The 15474-nt window shown below is 36.7% G+C and overlaps 1 protein-coding gene across 1 annotated transcript; it reads left to right on the plus strand.

The window, feature by feature from the left end:
- Positions 1–779: 779 nt before the first annotated feature.
- LOC5571137 (protein SDA1 homolog) lies at positions 780–15447 on the plus strand. Its single transcript, XM_021844566.1, has 3 exons — positions 780–1133; positions 12084–12910; positions 14157–15447. The coding sequence occupies exons 1-3, from the start codon at positions 942–944 to the stop codon at positions 15391–15393; spliced, it is 2256 nt and encodes a 751-aa protein (XP_021700258.1). The 5' UTR covers positions 780–941; the 3' UTR covers positions 15394–15447.
- The last annotated feature ends 27 nt before the right edge of the window (positions 15448–15474 follow it).

Below are 15474 nucleotides of genomic sequence, written 5' to 3' on the forward strand. Positions count from 1 at the left end.
AATAAAGACCATTGTTTTGTTTAATTGTTTTTTATGGTCTGATTATCATTTTTTTGATATCGTTAAATCAGCTAAGGGATCGTTCAAATATTACGTAACGCAACAGGGGGAGGGAGGGGGTCTTACATGGTGTTACTGTCCATACAAAAATTTAAAATTTTCCATACAAAACCTGTTACGTGGGGGAGGGAGGGGTTCTACAATTGTCATATTTTGCGTTACGTAATATTTGAATGAACCCTAATAATGTGCCTCAACATTTTGATGGTTTTGGAAGGAAGCCTCCAAGCAAGCAATCAGTTATTTTATTGCAACACTTGCTCGATTACGGATCATAAACATTAAACAAAACATCGTATTATGATTGCACTCTCGATTCAATTTACCCGAAAATTGGTAAACACATGGAGATTTTGACTACGCTAGAAGTCGTCTCGTGCCATGGGCCTGGTCAAACACAAAACAACGGCATTACGGCAAGAACGGCAACACCGACTTGAATGACATTATTCATTGTTTTGATTAATGTTGACTCAATCAGATTCAACATGAATTTGACAAGTAGAGTGTAGATCAAGATGGGTTTGCCGTTTTGCCGTTGTACCGCTCTGCCGCTCACATTGTGCTTGGGGCTTAACTTGACCCTTGAAATGGTCAACGTTACCATGCCTTTTTATCTGAGTGTATCTTTTCAAGTCGAGCTCTCGGTGGTGTAATTCCTTTTCGTACAATGAAGCATACCACCTTTACGCACACACAAACAAAATCGATGAAAACGTCAAAACATGTCAAACCACATTTTGCTGCGGCTCTGCTGGCTGCATGTGTTTCTCGTGTTTCTGTTTCGTGCTGGTTCTGCGTGTTTAGTGGCCGATTTTAGCAGAATATTTTCACGCATCTAGAACCGAGAAGTTCTCGGGAATACCTACGGCTAGGGAAAAATGGTCCGCCACAACAACCAGCTGCCGGACAACCTCCCGCAGCTGCAGAACCTGATCAAACGGGATGCGGAATCGTATCGGGAGGAGTTCCTCCAGCAGTACCAGCACTTTCTGAGCGTGTTGGAAATCTTCAGGCTGGAACCGGACAAGGAAAACAAAAGTCTTTGCGAATCGATCATGTTCTTGGCCCAGGTGAGATTAGAACTTTAAAAGGTTTTGTTATCCAGGCCTGATAGCAGGTCTCTTTGCGAGATTTGGTCACTATTTTTCTATGAAAGGTTTCCAAAGTATTTATGTTAACCGAAATGGTCTCTAAAGCAACTATTTTGATATTACTCCTTGAAGTGAATCCTTATGGTAATTCTAGACTCTATATTCTAGAGGCTCCAGTGAAACCTTCAGAAACTTACGGAATCATCCTCCAGGCATTTCTTTCAGATTCATTGAATTAAAATTTCAGGAGTTCTTCAGGATTGCATCTGATATACTTTCACGAGCTCCTCCAGAAATTCCTCTAGGGATTTGCCACAAAATATTCTATTAATTCGTCCAAAGTTTTTTTAAGTTTGTAAGCAGGTCTCGTTTTTGAGACTTGGTCTTTTTTCAATGCAAGTCTCTGAAAAAGCCTTTTTTGTCGAAAAGTCTCTAAAGTATTTATTTTTCCTGCTTGCGATTAATCTTGCTGCAATTTCTATTTGATCCAGAAAAACCTTCAGAGATTATTACGCGACTACATTGCATGTTCTTCGGGAATTTCTTCTCTAATACCAAGAGTAATTATTCTAGTCATTTTTACAGAAATTTCTTCTGGACTACTTTCAGAGACTCCTAGAGAAATCCGTGCAGTTCTTTCACTGATTTTCCCAGTTGTTGCTATAGGACATCTTTTTAAAAAGTGTAAACTAACAACTAATCGTAAGAAAAAAAAAACAAATTACAAGAGTTCTTCCAAGAAAATGCACACAGATATGTTTCAACTTTTTTTTTAAGAATTCGTTTAGGGATTTTTCCAGGAAGAAGATCTAACTCCAAATACAAAACTAATCTAGAAGTCCTAAGTCAAATTCTCAAGTTATGCCTTTTAGGTATTTTCATATAGATTCCTTTGAGATCCTTTGATTCACATTCACACTCAAGATTGCTTCAAAACATTTCTCCAGGGGTTACTCGAGGAATTTTTCCAACATACAACTCCCGCAGTTGTCTTTGTACTATAGTACGGTAACATATTAAGCCGCCGTCGCTCTTTCCCGATCTGTCATAATCAAATCATTGTTAAACTTATATTTATCGTCTTAAACAGCCTAAAATTATTTTTTATAAATGATATATAATATAAAATTAGATGAATTTCATTATTAAAAATCTTGAAATTCACTCTACAGTAGCCAAGCAAAGCCAATCACAGTCAGCGAAGCCAGTGAAACTCACGCCCATCGCTGCTGTAGGCAATAAGCCTTGAAAATAGCAAAACACCCGTTGCTATGGGCAACCCAGAATTACTGTAGAAAAATGTTCTATTTCCCGCTGCATTTCCCGCATTTAAAGCCTTCAATGACACTCATGATTTAGAAAATTCGTGCACCCAACATAGGCTACTTGATCAGATTCACGTTTTTGAACTACTGTACTGGGAGAGCCACGTGATTTTCGCAAAAATTCAAGCCTGCTACTATTACCATTCCCAGCATTGGCTTATATATGCTAATAGCTTTTATTGAGAAAATTTGTTCAGATTTTTTCAAAATAATTTAATGAGCGGTGAAAGGCGTCCTTATGGTACTCAACTTTCGATTCTTGGATAAAGAATTTGATTTTGCACTTTGAAAAAAAAAAAAAAAAGACACGGACACCGTCTTCAGCCATTTAGCTGCACAGACTGTAACTTTACACCAGACAACGGACAAGCATGTTGCAGTGGTACAACCGTGAAACATTCCTGACGAAAAGTTTCAATGGCTGCAGTGGGAATCGAACCCACACCCCATAACACGATGCACTTATAGCCTGACGACACTAACCGCAGGGCCACGAAGCCCACTACGTGAACCTCGAATAAACAGAAATGTGTGTTTCTTATTTCGGACGCTAACTCTTTCTTGCTCCATATTTTGGACAATTTTATTCTAATTCAGTATAGGCCATGAAAAGCATTATCAGAAAATCAAATCATTTATTAAGCTCACCCAGCCATTAGAGAGACGTCTGAGCTAATTGGGCATCATAAAGTTTAATGGATATCTATGAAAATTGCTTATAAAACACACCTGCAAAGTAACTAAATTTTGTACGGCAAATTTTTGAAGTTTTAATGTGAGACGTTTCCATACAAAGTGTCCGGAATATGAAACAGAAAGATAGGAGAAAATAGGGTAGAAGTACCAATTATGGCAATAGTGGGAACTAAAAAAAAATTTTGTATTGTTTCACTAGAATATAAAGGCTAATATTCACAGGAATGATAAACCTGTTTGTTTTTTATGGAAACTAAACCTTGATAAAAACATTCGTGCAATTAGCTTCGAAAAATGAACATTCGAAAATTTTGCCTCACACATATGTCACCTTCATAGCAGTTTGCTAAATGACGCCTACTGGTTGAATTCTTGAAGATGTTCTAAACGAGAATCATGGTGGAAGTCTTGAAAACGACGGTAAAAACATTGGATAAAATCTTGCAGGATTTATCCTTTTTTTGAAAAAAAAAAAAAATCTTGTGGGATTGCGTTCAATGTCGTTCTAGATTTTCTTCAGAAAATCCTTCAGCATTTTAAATCTAACAATTTATTCAGAAAAATCACCATGACTTAGCCAGGAATTAGGGAGTTCTTTCAGAGGTCATTTCAAGAGTTCATCAGGAATTTCCACAGGAGCTTTCTATAGGAATTGTTTTAGAAACGTCTCCCGAAGTTTTTCCAAATATTTTTAAAAATAATCCTAGATAATTGCCATTGGCGTAAATAAAGGGATGTCAATGGGTGGTATGAAAAAATCTCTTAACTTTATGAAGGCGTGGCCCATCTAGAATTGGAACATACACAAATTGGAATAATTTGGATATGATTCAACAAAAATGAATTCTGTTTTAACTCAAATGTTGCACTACTTGTAAGCTTCAAAGGAAACATAATAAAAAAATATTCATTACCTGAGTGATTCCAAGCAACAGCACCAAAATTTGGTAAATTTTTTAATTCATTTTTTCTATTGAGCTGAAACTTTGCACAGTTTTCCAGTTCCATCTAAATCGTCATTTTCCGATATCAAATCTTCAAGTTGAGTCACGACTAACTTTTCAAAAGCGTGTATGTGAAAATGGTTCAAAAATATTCAAAAAGCTGCACAGCAAAAACGGTTCGTTCGATTGTTAGACAACTAAAGAAACAAAGTTAGACAACTAAATAAAGATTCCAAAAAAAAATACACACAGTAAAAAAAAAATTTTTTTGCATTAAAAAACATAATTTTTGACACAAAAACTCAAATATCTCAAAACCCTATCGGAATACCAACGTATTTTTTTAAGGGAAAACGGTCCATTATATTTGGTGATGGTAAACCAATAAACAAAAAAGTTATGACATTTCAAACATGTCACAATTTTCACATTCAGTAGAAATTTTTTTTTTTTTTTTTCGGTGTAAATTATTACGGGAACCGCAGTTTGTTGCTGATTTTATTGTTAAGGGCCTTGCGTGAATTAAACAAGTCGTTTTCATGTATTCATTAGTATTATGTATATTATATGTATAATTATTATGTATATGTATAAATATTATATGTATATGTATATATGTATAAATTAAAATGAATTAACAGATTACACGAAAATAAAATTTGTTTTTACCAGGATATTTTTTTTAGAGTATGATCGATGAGTTTCTAAATGTTATATATAAACTTTAAAAGTTTTGGATTTGGGTATGCGTTATGAGATCATGAAAACATTTTATTAATACTTATTTATTTATTTATTGTTATTCAATTTTTTTACAATATCGAACACTTTTGCATCATTATCAGTACAGTTCGAGTATAGTTTTACTTTAATTTTATTTTCTGACAATGGAATGAAACAGTGAAATTTTTGGGTTCCTTGGTTTTCGCGTTATTATATTGCTCGCTGAGCTCTGATGCCGTTAATTCGTACTCTTCAGTAGTAGTAAAACAAAATGATAATTTTGTTAAATCTTCTTCTTTTCTGCGATTCGCCCAATCAAATAGTTCTTTTGCAGTTTTAATTGGATGCTCACGTTCTTTGGCTAAACTTGCTCTTGTGGCCATGCGCTTTATGGTTCCTCCAATAGCATCACAAGGACCTTTGCCATGTGACGTAGCAAAGAAATGCCATTCTGCATCAATTCCGTACTTTGATTTAAATTGACATAGGCTCGAAAAATTCTTACGGTTTTTGTACTGCGATGCTGCTCCATCAGACATGAAATATATCTTTCTGATTTCTTTATCCTTATCAACGCGTAAAAAGTTAATCATTTTGGCAATGAACAAATTTACAGATACTGAGTCGTGTCTTAAATCTTCGGAAATTACAATAAAACTAAAATGTTCAATTTGCGTACTTCCATTGAAATAAATAACGAATGGATGAATTGTAGCTTGTTGTACGTTCCAGTGATGGGACTGCACTTCATCTTGCAATACAAAGCTATAGTTTTCAGAAAAATCACAAATGACTAAAAATTCACCATCTTGTAATGTATTTTTCGTATTTTTTAAAAAGCGGGATTGCTCTGTTTTAATAAAGTCGTGAGGAATTAAACTTTCTAATTTCAAGCAAAAAAATGACACAAACTCATCTACAGGTTTTACAATAGTTTCTAGGTCACACCTATCCGTGGTCACCCATTGCTCAAATGATAACTGATCAATATAATTTTCTTCAAACTCAGCGAATAAAGTATTTTCCAATGATGAAGAATCTGGACAATCCGAACAAGATCGTAGATAGCAATTTGATGTTGTATTTTCACACAAAAGACTACCAGTTAACATTTTAATATCCTTTGATAAATTGATTCTTTTCAAACTATGTAAGATTAGGTTAATATTTTCGTGTGTTGTGCACACACAAACATTATGTGTTCCTGAATTGGATAGAAGCTTGCATTGCCTTGGACGAAGGCTTGCAAATGAGGAAAAACCTACCTTAATATTTTCGTTAATTTCCTTGAAGCGTGTATACGTTTCTTTCAAAGTAGTCATCATTAATCGTTTTTGGATTGCTTGACGCTTTCCATCTTTTTTTACAGATACATAATCTTTTTGGCCAGGCATAGCTCTACTTACTTCATCGTCTTCAAAATATTGAATTATTTTTTCTTTTGTCTCATCTGTTAATGAAGTACTCGACCTAGCATTTTTGGTTGCAAGACAGTTATTTTTGAATTGTTTTGCCTCTTTTGCTGTATTTCTATTGGTGTTGAACTCATCAATGGCGTCTTGAATAGACCACGAGCTTGGCAGCATCGACAAAATCAATAATTTGTCTTTCCTTGTCGTGGCTAGATTCGAGAACCTTTCCTTCATATTCATAATTACCTCATCGTAGTCTGTATTTTCCACATCCTCAGGTCCTAATTTGAAGAGGTTTCTTCGTACAGCTTCGTTGATTTCATGGTATTTTTTCTCGGGATAATTGACGTAACCCATCTTCGTCCATTTAATCGGAGTCACTTTTATTCCAGCTATCCCTTCGTTGAAGCGTTCTATGTTGACCTTCTGGATGCACTCATCTTCTGATTGATTTGTTGAAACAGATGTCGCTGATGGTACCGTGGCAAGACTATCTGCACTTGGTACTTCTGGTAACTCCTCAGTTGTTGTCGGTGCATCTAGTAATTCCTCAGTTGTTGTTGTTTTCGAACTTCCTGCAACCTGATCCACCGATGATGTCCCGTTTGTCAACGTTTAAACGGCAGGACGTACAAATGCGTAAATTTGTATTCAATGTAGACATTGGAGCATCACCAGCCGCTTTCAGTTTATCTATGGTGCTTTCGGTGAGATTTCGTAGCTCTTTCGAACACTTTTTTTTCTGCAAACGGCCTGCAACAGTTGAGAAAGCGACTACTCATGTTGCTCGTTAGATTTTAATAAACAAAATCACTTTTAAGTTTTTACTGACTAGTTTGGTGTCGTTTGCTTGACAATTAAATCTTTTATAACCATAGTGGTAGTATATTTTTAGCTTTTTCGTAAGTATGTTCATGGTATGTACCTATCATGTTTTTGATGTTGTTGAAGTTACTCGCTTTCTCCCAAATATGATTAACAAAGTCTATTCTCTACCAAGGCGGGTCTATACCCAGGTGTAATCAGATTTTAACTTTGTGGAGAAAACCAGCGCCGAGAAAACCGACCTGCTTTACGTATACTAGATCACCTGGGTATAGACCCGCCTTGTTCTCTACGAGGTAAACTTTTTGCAGGTAAACTAGTCGTATACCTGTATAGAAAACTTTTTTTGTAGCTTTTGTCTTCAATATTAGATTTCTTATAGGTTTCTTTTATCAAAAGGTTTCAACACTATTGAGAGAATTTTTCTTCAGTTACGTACAATAAAAAATATGACACTATCAAGACTTTAGATCCCAACACTGGATCGCGTCTAACTTTCTAATAGATGCTATAATAGTTATGAATAATTAAATAAAATATCATGAAAACAACTTGTTAACCTCATGTTAACCCTGTACCCTTAACAAAAAATTCAGCAACAAACTGCGGTCCTAAAAAAAATTAACAATGAAAAAAAAAAAATTTTCACTAAGTGTCAAATTTGTGAAATATTTGAAATGTCATAACTTTTTTGTTTATTGGCTTACCATCACCAAATTTTTATGGTAGATAGCTAATATAATGGACCGTTTTCCCTCAAAAAATTACGTTGGTATTCCGATAGGGTTTTGAGATATTTGAGTTTTTGTGACAAAAATGATGTTTTTTAATGCAAAAAAAAATTTTTTTTTACTGTGTGTATTTTTTTTGGAATCTTTATTTAGTTGTCTAACTTTGTTTCTTTAGTTGTCTAACAATCGAACGAACCGTTTTTGCTGTGCAGCTTTTTGAATATTTTTGAACCATTTTCACATACACCCTTTTGAAAAGTTAGTCGTGACTCAACTTGAAGATTTGATATCGGAAAATGACGATTTAGATTGAAATGGTCGATCAGAATCGACTTGCATGCCTCCGTGGAATCCCTCATCTTTTATAAGTACAGTCACCCCACGCAGTTGAATCACCCACAATTTATGAATCAGCTGACTTCAAAAGACAAAATTATTATCAAACTTGTCACAAAACATCACAGAATTATTTTTACTGATAAGAAACTATGTGTAAAAATAATTTTGTGATGTTTGGTAAAAAGTTTGATAATAATTTTGTCTTTTGAAATCAGCTGATTCATAAATTGTGAGTGATTCAACTGCGTGGGGTCACTGTAATTGTCGAACTTTTCCCGGAATATGGTTAATTAATTTGCTCACACTATTTTCATCCATATTTTTGACAAGTTCATCCAATTTAGTTTACAGTTCGTCGATGTTTTGGCGATACTTTTATTCACAATAGCCCAAAATCTCTTAATTGAGCTGAGTTGGGGTCAATTACGTGGGTATCACCTTTCATGAAAAATCATTAAATTCCGTCAACACTTGATCAAACAACTTCATGGTACGGAATTTAACCACATTTTTCTATTTTTTGTTCCCTATTTGGTTGTCTGCAGACATGGTATGATCGGAGGCTTCAATATCCAAAGTCGAATCCATTGCACGGTACTGCACGGCAAAAAGTTCGGTTTTGGCCAAATCGCGGTCTAAAATGTTTGGATTTGAATCAATGGTCCTGATTTTAATCCACAGCTGACGGTGCACAGTAACTGCCCGGTGCTTCCTTTATGGCTTGCGATCTGTCAAAATAGTTACTTCGTACTTATTCAGTACAAGCCACACAGTATTTATTGAAAAACCTAACAGTTTTGCAATTTCTATTCCTGATCAAGACGGTTTTTTTTTCAATTTTTTGTGCACAATTATTTCCCTTCTCTCTTCTTCCATGTTGAATTTATCAGAAATGCGTTCGAATTAAGCTGTGAAAAAAATCATGTGATGTTATTATTGTTATAGAGCACACAAAGATGGTTCAGCTTCTAAATTGGATCACTAGATTCGTTGTAAGATGTCAAAGATGTCTGTTCCAATTCTAAGTGGGCCACGCCTTACATGTAGCATCTATTCAAAAACAAAATCCACAAAGTTTACTAGGTACACTTTTGGTATGAACAAAACACCTTTCGAACATGTAGTACATACTACTTTCGTACATGAGTAGTGACTGATGCTGGGCTTCAAATTCGGTAACACAAAGTAAGCAAAGGATACTTAGCAACCATATCCATATCACCGAAAACCTAGCAAAGAAAATCAATTTTCAACTTCGCCTTCCTTGTTCAAAATTTTACCGCGTTTAGTGTTCCCGCATTTGATATTTGCATTTCAAACAAAATGATAGCAATATAACAAATCTAGAATGTCTAACGGAATCCCAGATTTTTTCACGAACTCCGGACTTCCAAAGAAAATCCAGGAATCTTTTATATCACAAGTCTCACGTAAAGTTCAATATTACTTTATAAATACATGAATTCCCACAGACATCCAAGGATTCCTAAGAAACACCATAATTATCGTAATGCCAAAATTCACGCGAAAATTCAAAATTCCTACGGTAATCTTACTAGAATCTCTCTCTTTTTAAAATTTTAGATATTTTACGAGAATCTCAAAATATCTTTCGAAATATCAAAGCTGACATTATTTTCCTATGACTTTTACTCAAATTTTAGTTATTCCATTCCAACAATCTCAAAGTGTGACTAGCAACCTCTGAAGCTAACTACCAATTGCTTTGTAGTAAATGCTACTTTTATTCATACTAATGCGTTGTTTGTAGTATAAGGTACCGCGGGGCAAGTGGGAACGAAAAAAACGATAGTTCAAACAAACTGTTCAATAAAATTTTCAAATGTCAATATTTTTCAAATCCAACAACACAATCACGTTTTGGCAACATATTTGCTGGTGTGTGCATGAAACTAACCGAACAATTTCGAAATTGTGAAAACCTTGGAAGAAAATTTTAGAATGAGCGAATGGACGCAGTTACCTCGCTAAGTGGGGCAAGTGGGACACATCCAGTTTCATGCGTCAATCCACATCAGTAAGTCAACCATTACAATAATAGGATTGATAAGTCATAGATTTTTAATTTTAAGTACATATTTGATGTACATAAGGGATCAACCATAAAATACGTTACGTTTTAGGAAGAAACCTTTTATTTAATAGTATGTCACCTCACATTTAATATTAACTGAAAATTCCTCAATAAAAGCGTAAAGAGGAATTAAGCATGTTCAAAATATATCATTTATAAGTTGTTAATTAAAATGTAGCACATAAACAGTCAATAATTGACGAAATTATAAATATGTTTTGTTATTATTTATTTGCATGGCAGAAAACCAGCTTAAGGGATGGAATTGTTTTCCATCACTACTTAATTTGGTAGAAATAACAAATAAAGTTCAAATAACATAGAAAAGTAATCGTTCTCATGATGCATTTCAAATTTCAGCTGTGTTTTTGTTCAATTTTGAAGTCGTATTTCAAAAATAAAAAAATAATTAAAAAATAAAGAATAATAACACTTTTCTTCTCCCTCTTATGCAATTACGTAATTTGAGGTTGATCTTTTTTGATAAAAATCATTTGTTTGAATGTTTTAGTGCTACTCTCTAGCAAAATGTATGAAACGTGTACGAAAAGTTTTGATTATGGTTTTTGTTTTGATAGGTCCCACTTACCCCAGGTACAAATATATTTTGGGGTAAGATAAACCATCGAAAATTTCATATGAAATGTAAACAAAATACTGGTTTATCGTTAGCAGCTTATAATAAAACTAAAAATTATAGCTTACTGATGGAAATTCGATTTAAAACACATCTATTTATTGCGAGTCAATGCAAGACGTGAAACGTGTCACAATTTGTCATGCAAGTTGAAATAGTGTGATAGCTCCGTCTATGCATTTGTTTACATCGGTGGAAGACCGGTGCAAACACCAAGCTGTCGTTTCCATAGAAGAACTGTCAAAGAGCTTCCCGATCAGCTGATTTTAAACGTCTTGTGAATAGGCCTCGAAAGTTCTCGAAAATTGCAATGCACGTGGTGATCGATCATTGTCATATACTGTTCAAGTGGTGATCAACTGATGTTGCAGAATAAAATTGTTGCAACAAGAATAGGAAATGACAATGTCTTTGTTGGTGCGTGTTGAGTGACAATTGATTCACTGATCTGGAGCAATTTGTGAAGGTTTCCTCAAAGAATTTTCTGGTTGAAATCTTAAAGAAATCCAGGAAAAGAAATTGTGTGGGACACCCAAAAAAAATCGTGGGGTATCTTTGGAGAAGTTACTGGTTGAAATGTTCAAGATGTTCTAAACGGGAATATTGGAGGATGTCATAGGGCAGTCGATGGAAGAACCACTAAATAAAATCCTGGAGGATTTCAGATTTTCTTGAAAAAAAAAAACTGAAAGAATATTCAAAAGTATTCCTGGAGGTAGTTTTTGTGGTTTTCCTTGGTTGAATTCTTAATGTGTCTTAAACAAAATGCTGAGAGAAATTCCTTAGAAAAATTCTTAGAAGATAATCCCTGAATGATTTCTTGAAGAAATTTTCGAAATAATATTTGAATATTTGGGCATATATTCTAATTAATTTGTATTGAAACTTCATGAAGAATTATCGAGAAATACACACACAGTATGTATTTTTCGATATTTGTTCAATGAATTTCAACAAAAATAAATGCGAGCAGTATACTGATGTCACGAGGATTTACCAAAAAGTTTTACAAATATCCTTAGAGGAATATCTGGCCCGATTCTATGGAAAATCAAATTCTTATTTGCTGATTCTTGTTACGTTTTTTTCTTGGTTCATTTTGGGTCTCTTAGCCAAATAATAGTAGGTCTCTTTTTTCAGGCAAGAGTTCCTATTTCCAGATTGTTGGGGTTCTAACAGATTTCTTTTGTACTTATTCATAGGTGGCACAATGTTACGTGGAGGATCTGAAAACGTTCCCTCAGACAATCGTGGATTTGTTGAAGACCCACTCGACTACGCTGGATCCGGAAATGAGGAACACATTCTGCAGGGCGCTGATTTTGCTACGTAATAAGAATTTAATATCTCCACTGGACTTGCTGGAACTGTTTTTCCAGCTGCTTCGGTGTCCCGATAAGGCTCTCCGGAAGTTTTTGGAAAACCACATCATCACGGACATCAAGAACATGAACGCCAAGCAGAAGGATATGAAGTTGAATTCGACTTTGCAGAACTTTATGTATACCATGTTGAAGGATGCCAATCCGAAGGCGGCCAAAATGTCCATCGATATCATGATTGAGCTGTACAAAAAGCGGATCTGGAACGATGCAAAGACCGTAAATGTTATCGCAACGGTTGGATGCTTCTCAAAGGTCACCAAAGTAATGGTGGCCTCGTTGAAGTTCTTCCTTGGTACCGACGAGGAAGAGGAAAAATCCGACGAGGATAGCGACAAGGAAGTGGACCTGAAAGGGGCCATGATGGCTGCCAGGGTCAACAAGAAGACGAAGAAACGCAAGAAGCAACTGGAAGCGGCCAAGAAGCTGTACAATCAGGCACAGAAAAAGAAAAGCAAGGCGGTGTCGTTTAACTTCTCCGCTGTACATTTGATACACAACCCGCAGGGTATGGCGGAGAACCTGTTCAAGCAGCTGCAAGACGGGAACGAGCGGTTCGAGGTCAAGTTGATGCACCTGGATGTGATTTCAAGGCTGATTGGTATCCATGAGCTGTTCTTGTTCAGCTTCTATCCGTACATTACTCGGTGAGTAGAATTTGTAAATCTTATACTGCCATCGCTACTTCTTATGCATATGATAGTGTGAGTAGTGTAGCCCAGGTGATCCACAGATTTTTGACGAACGCTAGCTAAATCTAATTGGTACGATTAGCTCAATCATGGTTGGAATTAATTTATACGCTCATTTGGCTCATCAAACTCAACTTAAGTCACCTAAGGGTCAAAGAATCCCTTGAGGAATTATGTAGGTTTGCCTGTAAAATTCCTTAAAAATAAATCTGGGATAATCTTTTGGATAGAGGGGGGTCTGTAGCCTTGAGGTTACGCTTTCGCTTCATAAGCGGAAGGTCATGGATTCGATTCCCAGCCCCTCCACAAAAAACCCGTCCAGCCACCAGAAGGCGCTTCACGGAAGACTGTGCTTTGGGGAGCACATCCATCCTCCGTCAGTATCAGATGGTGGCTGAGACAAACTGACCCTCTTCGCAGGCAGCTAGCCTCACTAACAGCAGAGTTCTCTCTTACCTGCACGGTGTGAGAGTAAAAGAGTAGGAGAGAGTGAAAGAAGATGTAAATATAGATAAGTTAAAAATAGATCTGTATCGGTAAAGAAGGTACAGATCAACTGATTCCGGCACAGTAGTGGCCACGAGCACAGAGCGCCTTAAAAAAATCTTTTGGAGTACTTCTTGGAAGAACTCTTGTAGGAATCTTTGAAAGATCTGCTAGAGTAACTACTGAATAAATCGTAAAAAAATGGTGGACAACTCTCTGGAGAAAATCCTTGAACAGTAACTGGATCCTGTGAAAATTACTAAACGCAACTAGGTTGGATTTTCTGGAGCAAATTCTATTAAATCTCTGGAAGAATTTCTGGACACATTCCAGGGAGGTTTTGTGAAAAACCTCCTAAAGGAATGAATATTCAGGAGTTTGTAGGAGTCACTGGTAGTACTCCTGAATAAGTTCCAGGATAAATCACTAAAAGATTTCCTGGAGCTTTTCCTCGAGAAATCTGAAAATAAATTCCTGGAGAATTATCGCGTAAGAGTATGTGGAGGTTACTCTGTAGCATCTAAAATTTTGCACCTGGGTTCGCTGCAAAAAGTATAAGGATAATGGTGACTTAATAAAGATCATTTTAACTAAAAAAGAGACTTTAGAGACTCTCCATTAAACATAGAAACTTTAAGGCTATTTTTTCGATATACTTTAACATTTAGCTGATATCTTATATCGTTTACAATACCATTATTTTTTTCTTATGCAGATTCATCCAACCTCATCAGCGACAAGTCACGAGAATCCTGCAGTTTGCGGCCCAGGCGTCCCACGAGTTGGTACCGCCGGAGCTGATTGAACCTGTGATCAAAACCTTGGTGAACAACTTCGTCTCCGAACGCAACTCCAGCGATGTGATGGCCATCGGTTTGAACGCCTGCCGGGAAATTTGCGTCCGGTGTCCTTTGGCGATGAACGAAGATCTACTGAGGGATTTAACCATGTACAAAAACTACAAGGAAAAGTCGGTCATGATGGCAGCCAAGTCGCTGATCTTGCTTTATCGCGAACAGATGCCGACTCTTCTGGCCAAGAAGGATCGTGGTCGTCCAACGGAGGCGAGTGTGGAAATAAAGCCCAAGAAATACGGTGAAGTTCAAGCAATGGACCACATTCCGGGAACCGAAGCATTGCTGAATGCAGCGCCAGCGCTTGAAGTGGACGAGGAAGAGGATGAGGATGGTTCTGATTCGGATGGAAACTGGGTGGACGTTGATAGTGACGACGAGGTTATTGAGGAGAAAAAGAAGGGCATTACGATGATTAAGAAATCCAAGCCCGACGAAGAAGCGTCCGATGAAGAGGAGGAAGATGAGGACGACGATGGCGAATGGGAAACAGATTCTGAAGGTGGTAGTGAAGATATCGAAGATGAAGAGGAGGATGATGAGGATGAGCCTGAGGAAGAGGTCGAAGAAAAACCGGAACCGTCACGTAAAAATGCTAACAAGAAGCAAGCCAAGAAACGAAGCAGCAATTCTACGTCAATCCCGGCAGAACAGGTAGCCTCGGCCGGCACGACTCTAACGTCCAAGGAAGCCGTCCAGGAGCTAGCTCTGACCAAGATCTTCACCGATGCGGACTTCCAGCGGATCGAGCAGGAACAGATTAAGAAAAAAATGACCCACAACAGTCGGAAGCGTCAGCTGGAAAAAGAGAAGAGTGAATTCGTCAAACTGGACGACATTGAGCTGATTTACAAGAAACGCAAAACTGATAAGGAAGCGCGGATCGAAAGCATGAAGAAGGGTCGCGAGGGTCGGGAAAAGTTCGGATACAAGGACAACCGGCACGATCCGTTCTGCTCGAAGACGAACACCGAAAAGCGGAAGAACAAAAACTTCAACATGATCCGGCACAAGGCGCGCGGCAAGGTCAAGAAATCGTTCCGCGAGAAGCAGCTTGCTCTGAGGAAGCATCTGACTCACATGAAGAAGATGAAGTAAATCTTTACTTGTATATGAATATGTATTAAGGAATACAATACAAAACGAAATAAACTTGCTGATTGTTGTTTTTTGTCCGAA

This window comes from Aedes aegypti, chromosome 2, assembly GCF_002204515.2.
Source record: "Aedes aegypti strain LVP_AGWG chromosome 2, AaegL5.0 Primary Assembly, whole genome shotgun sequence".
Taxonomy (NCBI): domain Eukaryota; kingdom Metazoa; phylum Arthropoda; class Insecta; order Diptera; family Culicidae; genus Aedes; species Aedes aegypti.

Bases quoted from the DNA above. Each gene is read 5' to 3' on its own strand.
- LOC5571137 (XM_021844566.1), top strand. From the start codon at position 942: ATGGTCCGCCACAACAACCAGCTGCCGGACAACCTCCCGCAGCTGCAG. The intron at 1,134-12,083 runs GTGAGATTAGAA...ACTTATTCATAG, and splicing joins CGATCATGTTCTTGGCCCAG to GTGGCACAATGTTACGTGGA. The intron at 12,911-14,156 runs GTGAGTAGAATT...TTTCTTATGCAG, and splicing joins TTCTATCCGTACATTACTCG to ATTCATCCAACCTCATCAGC.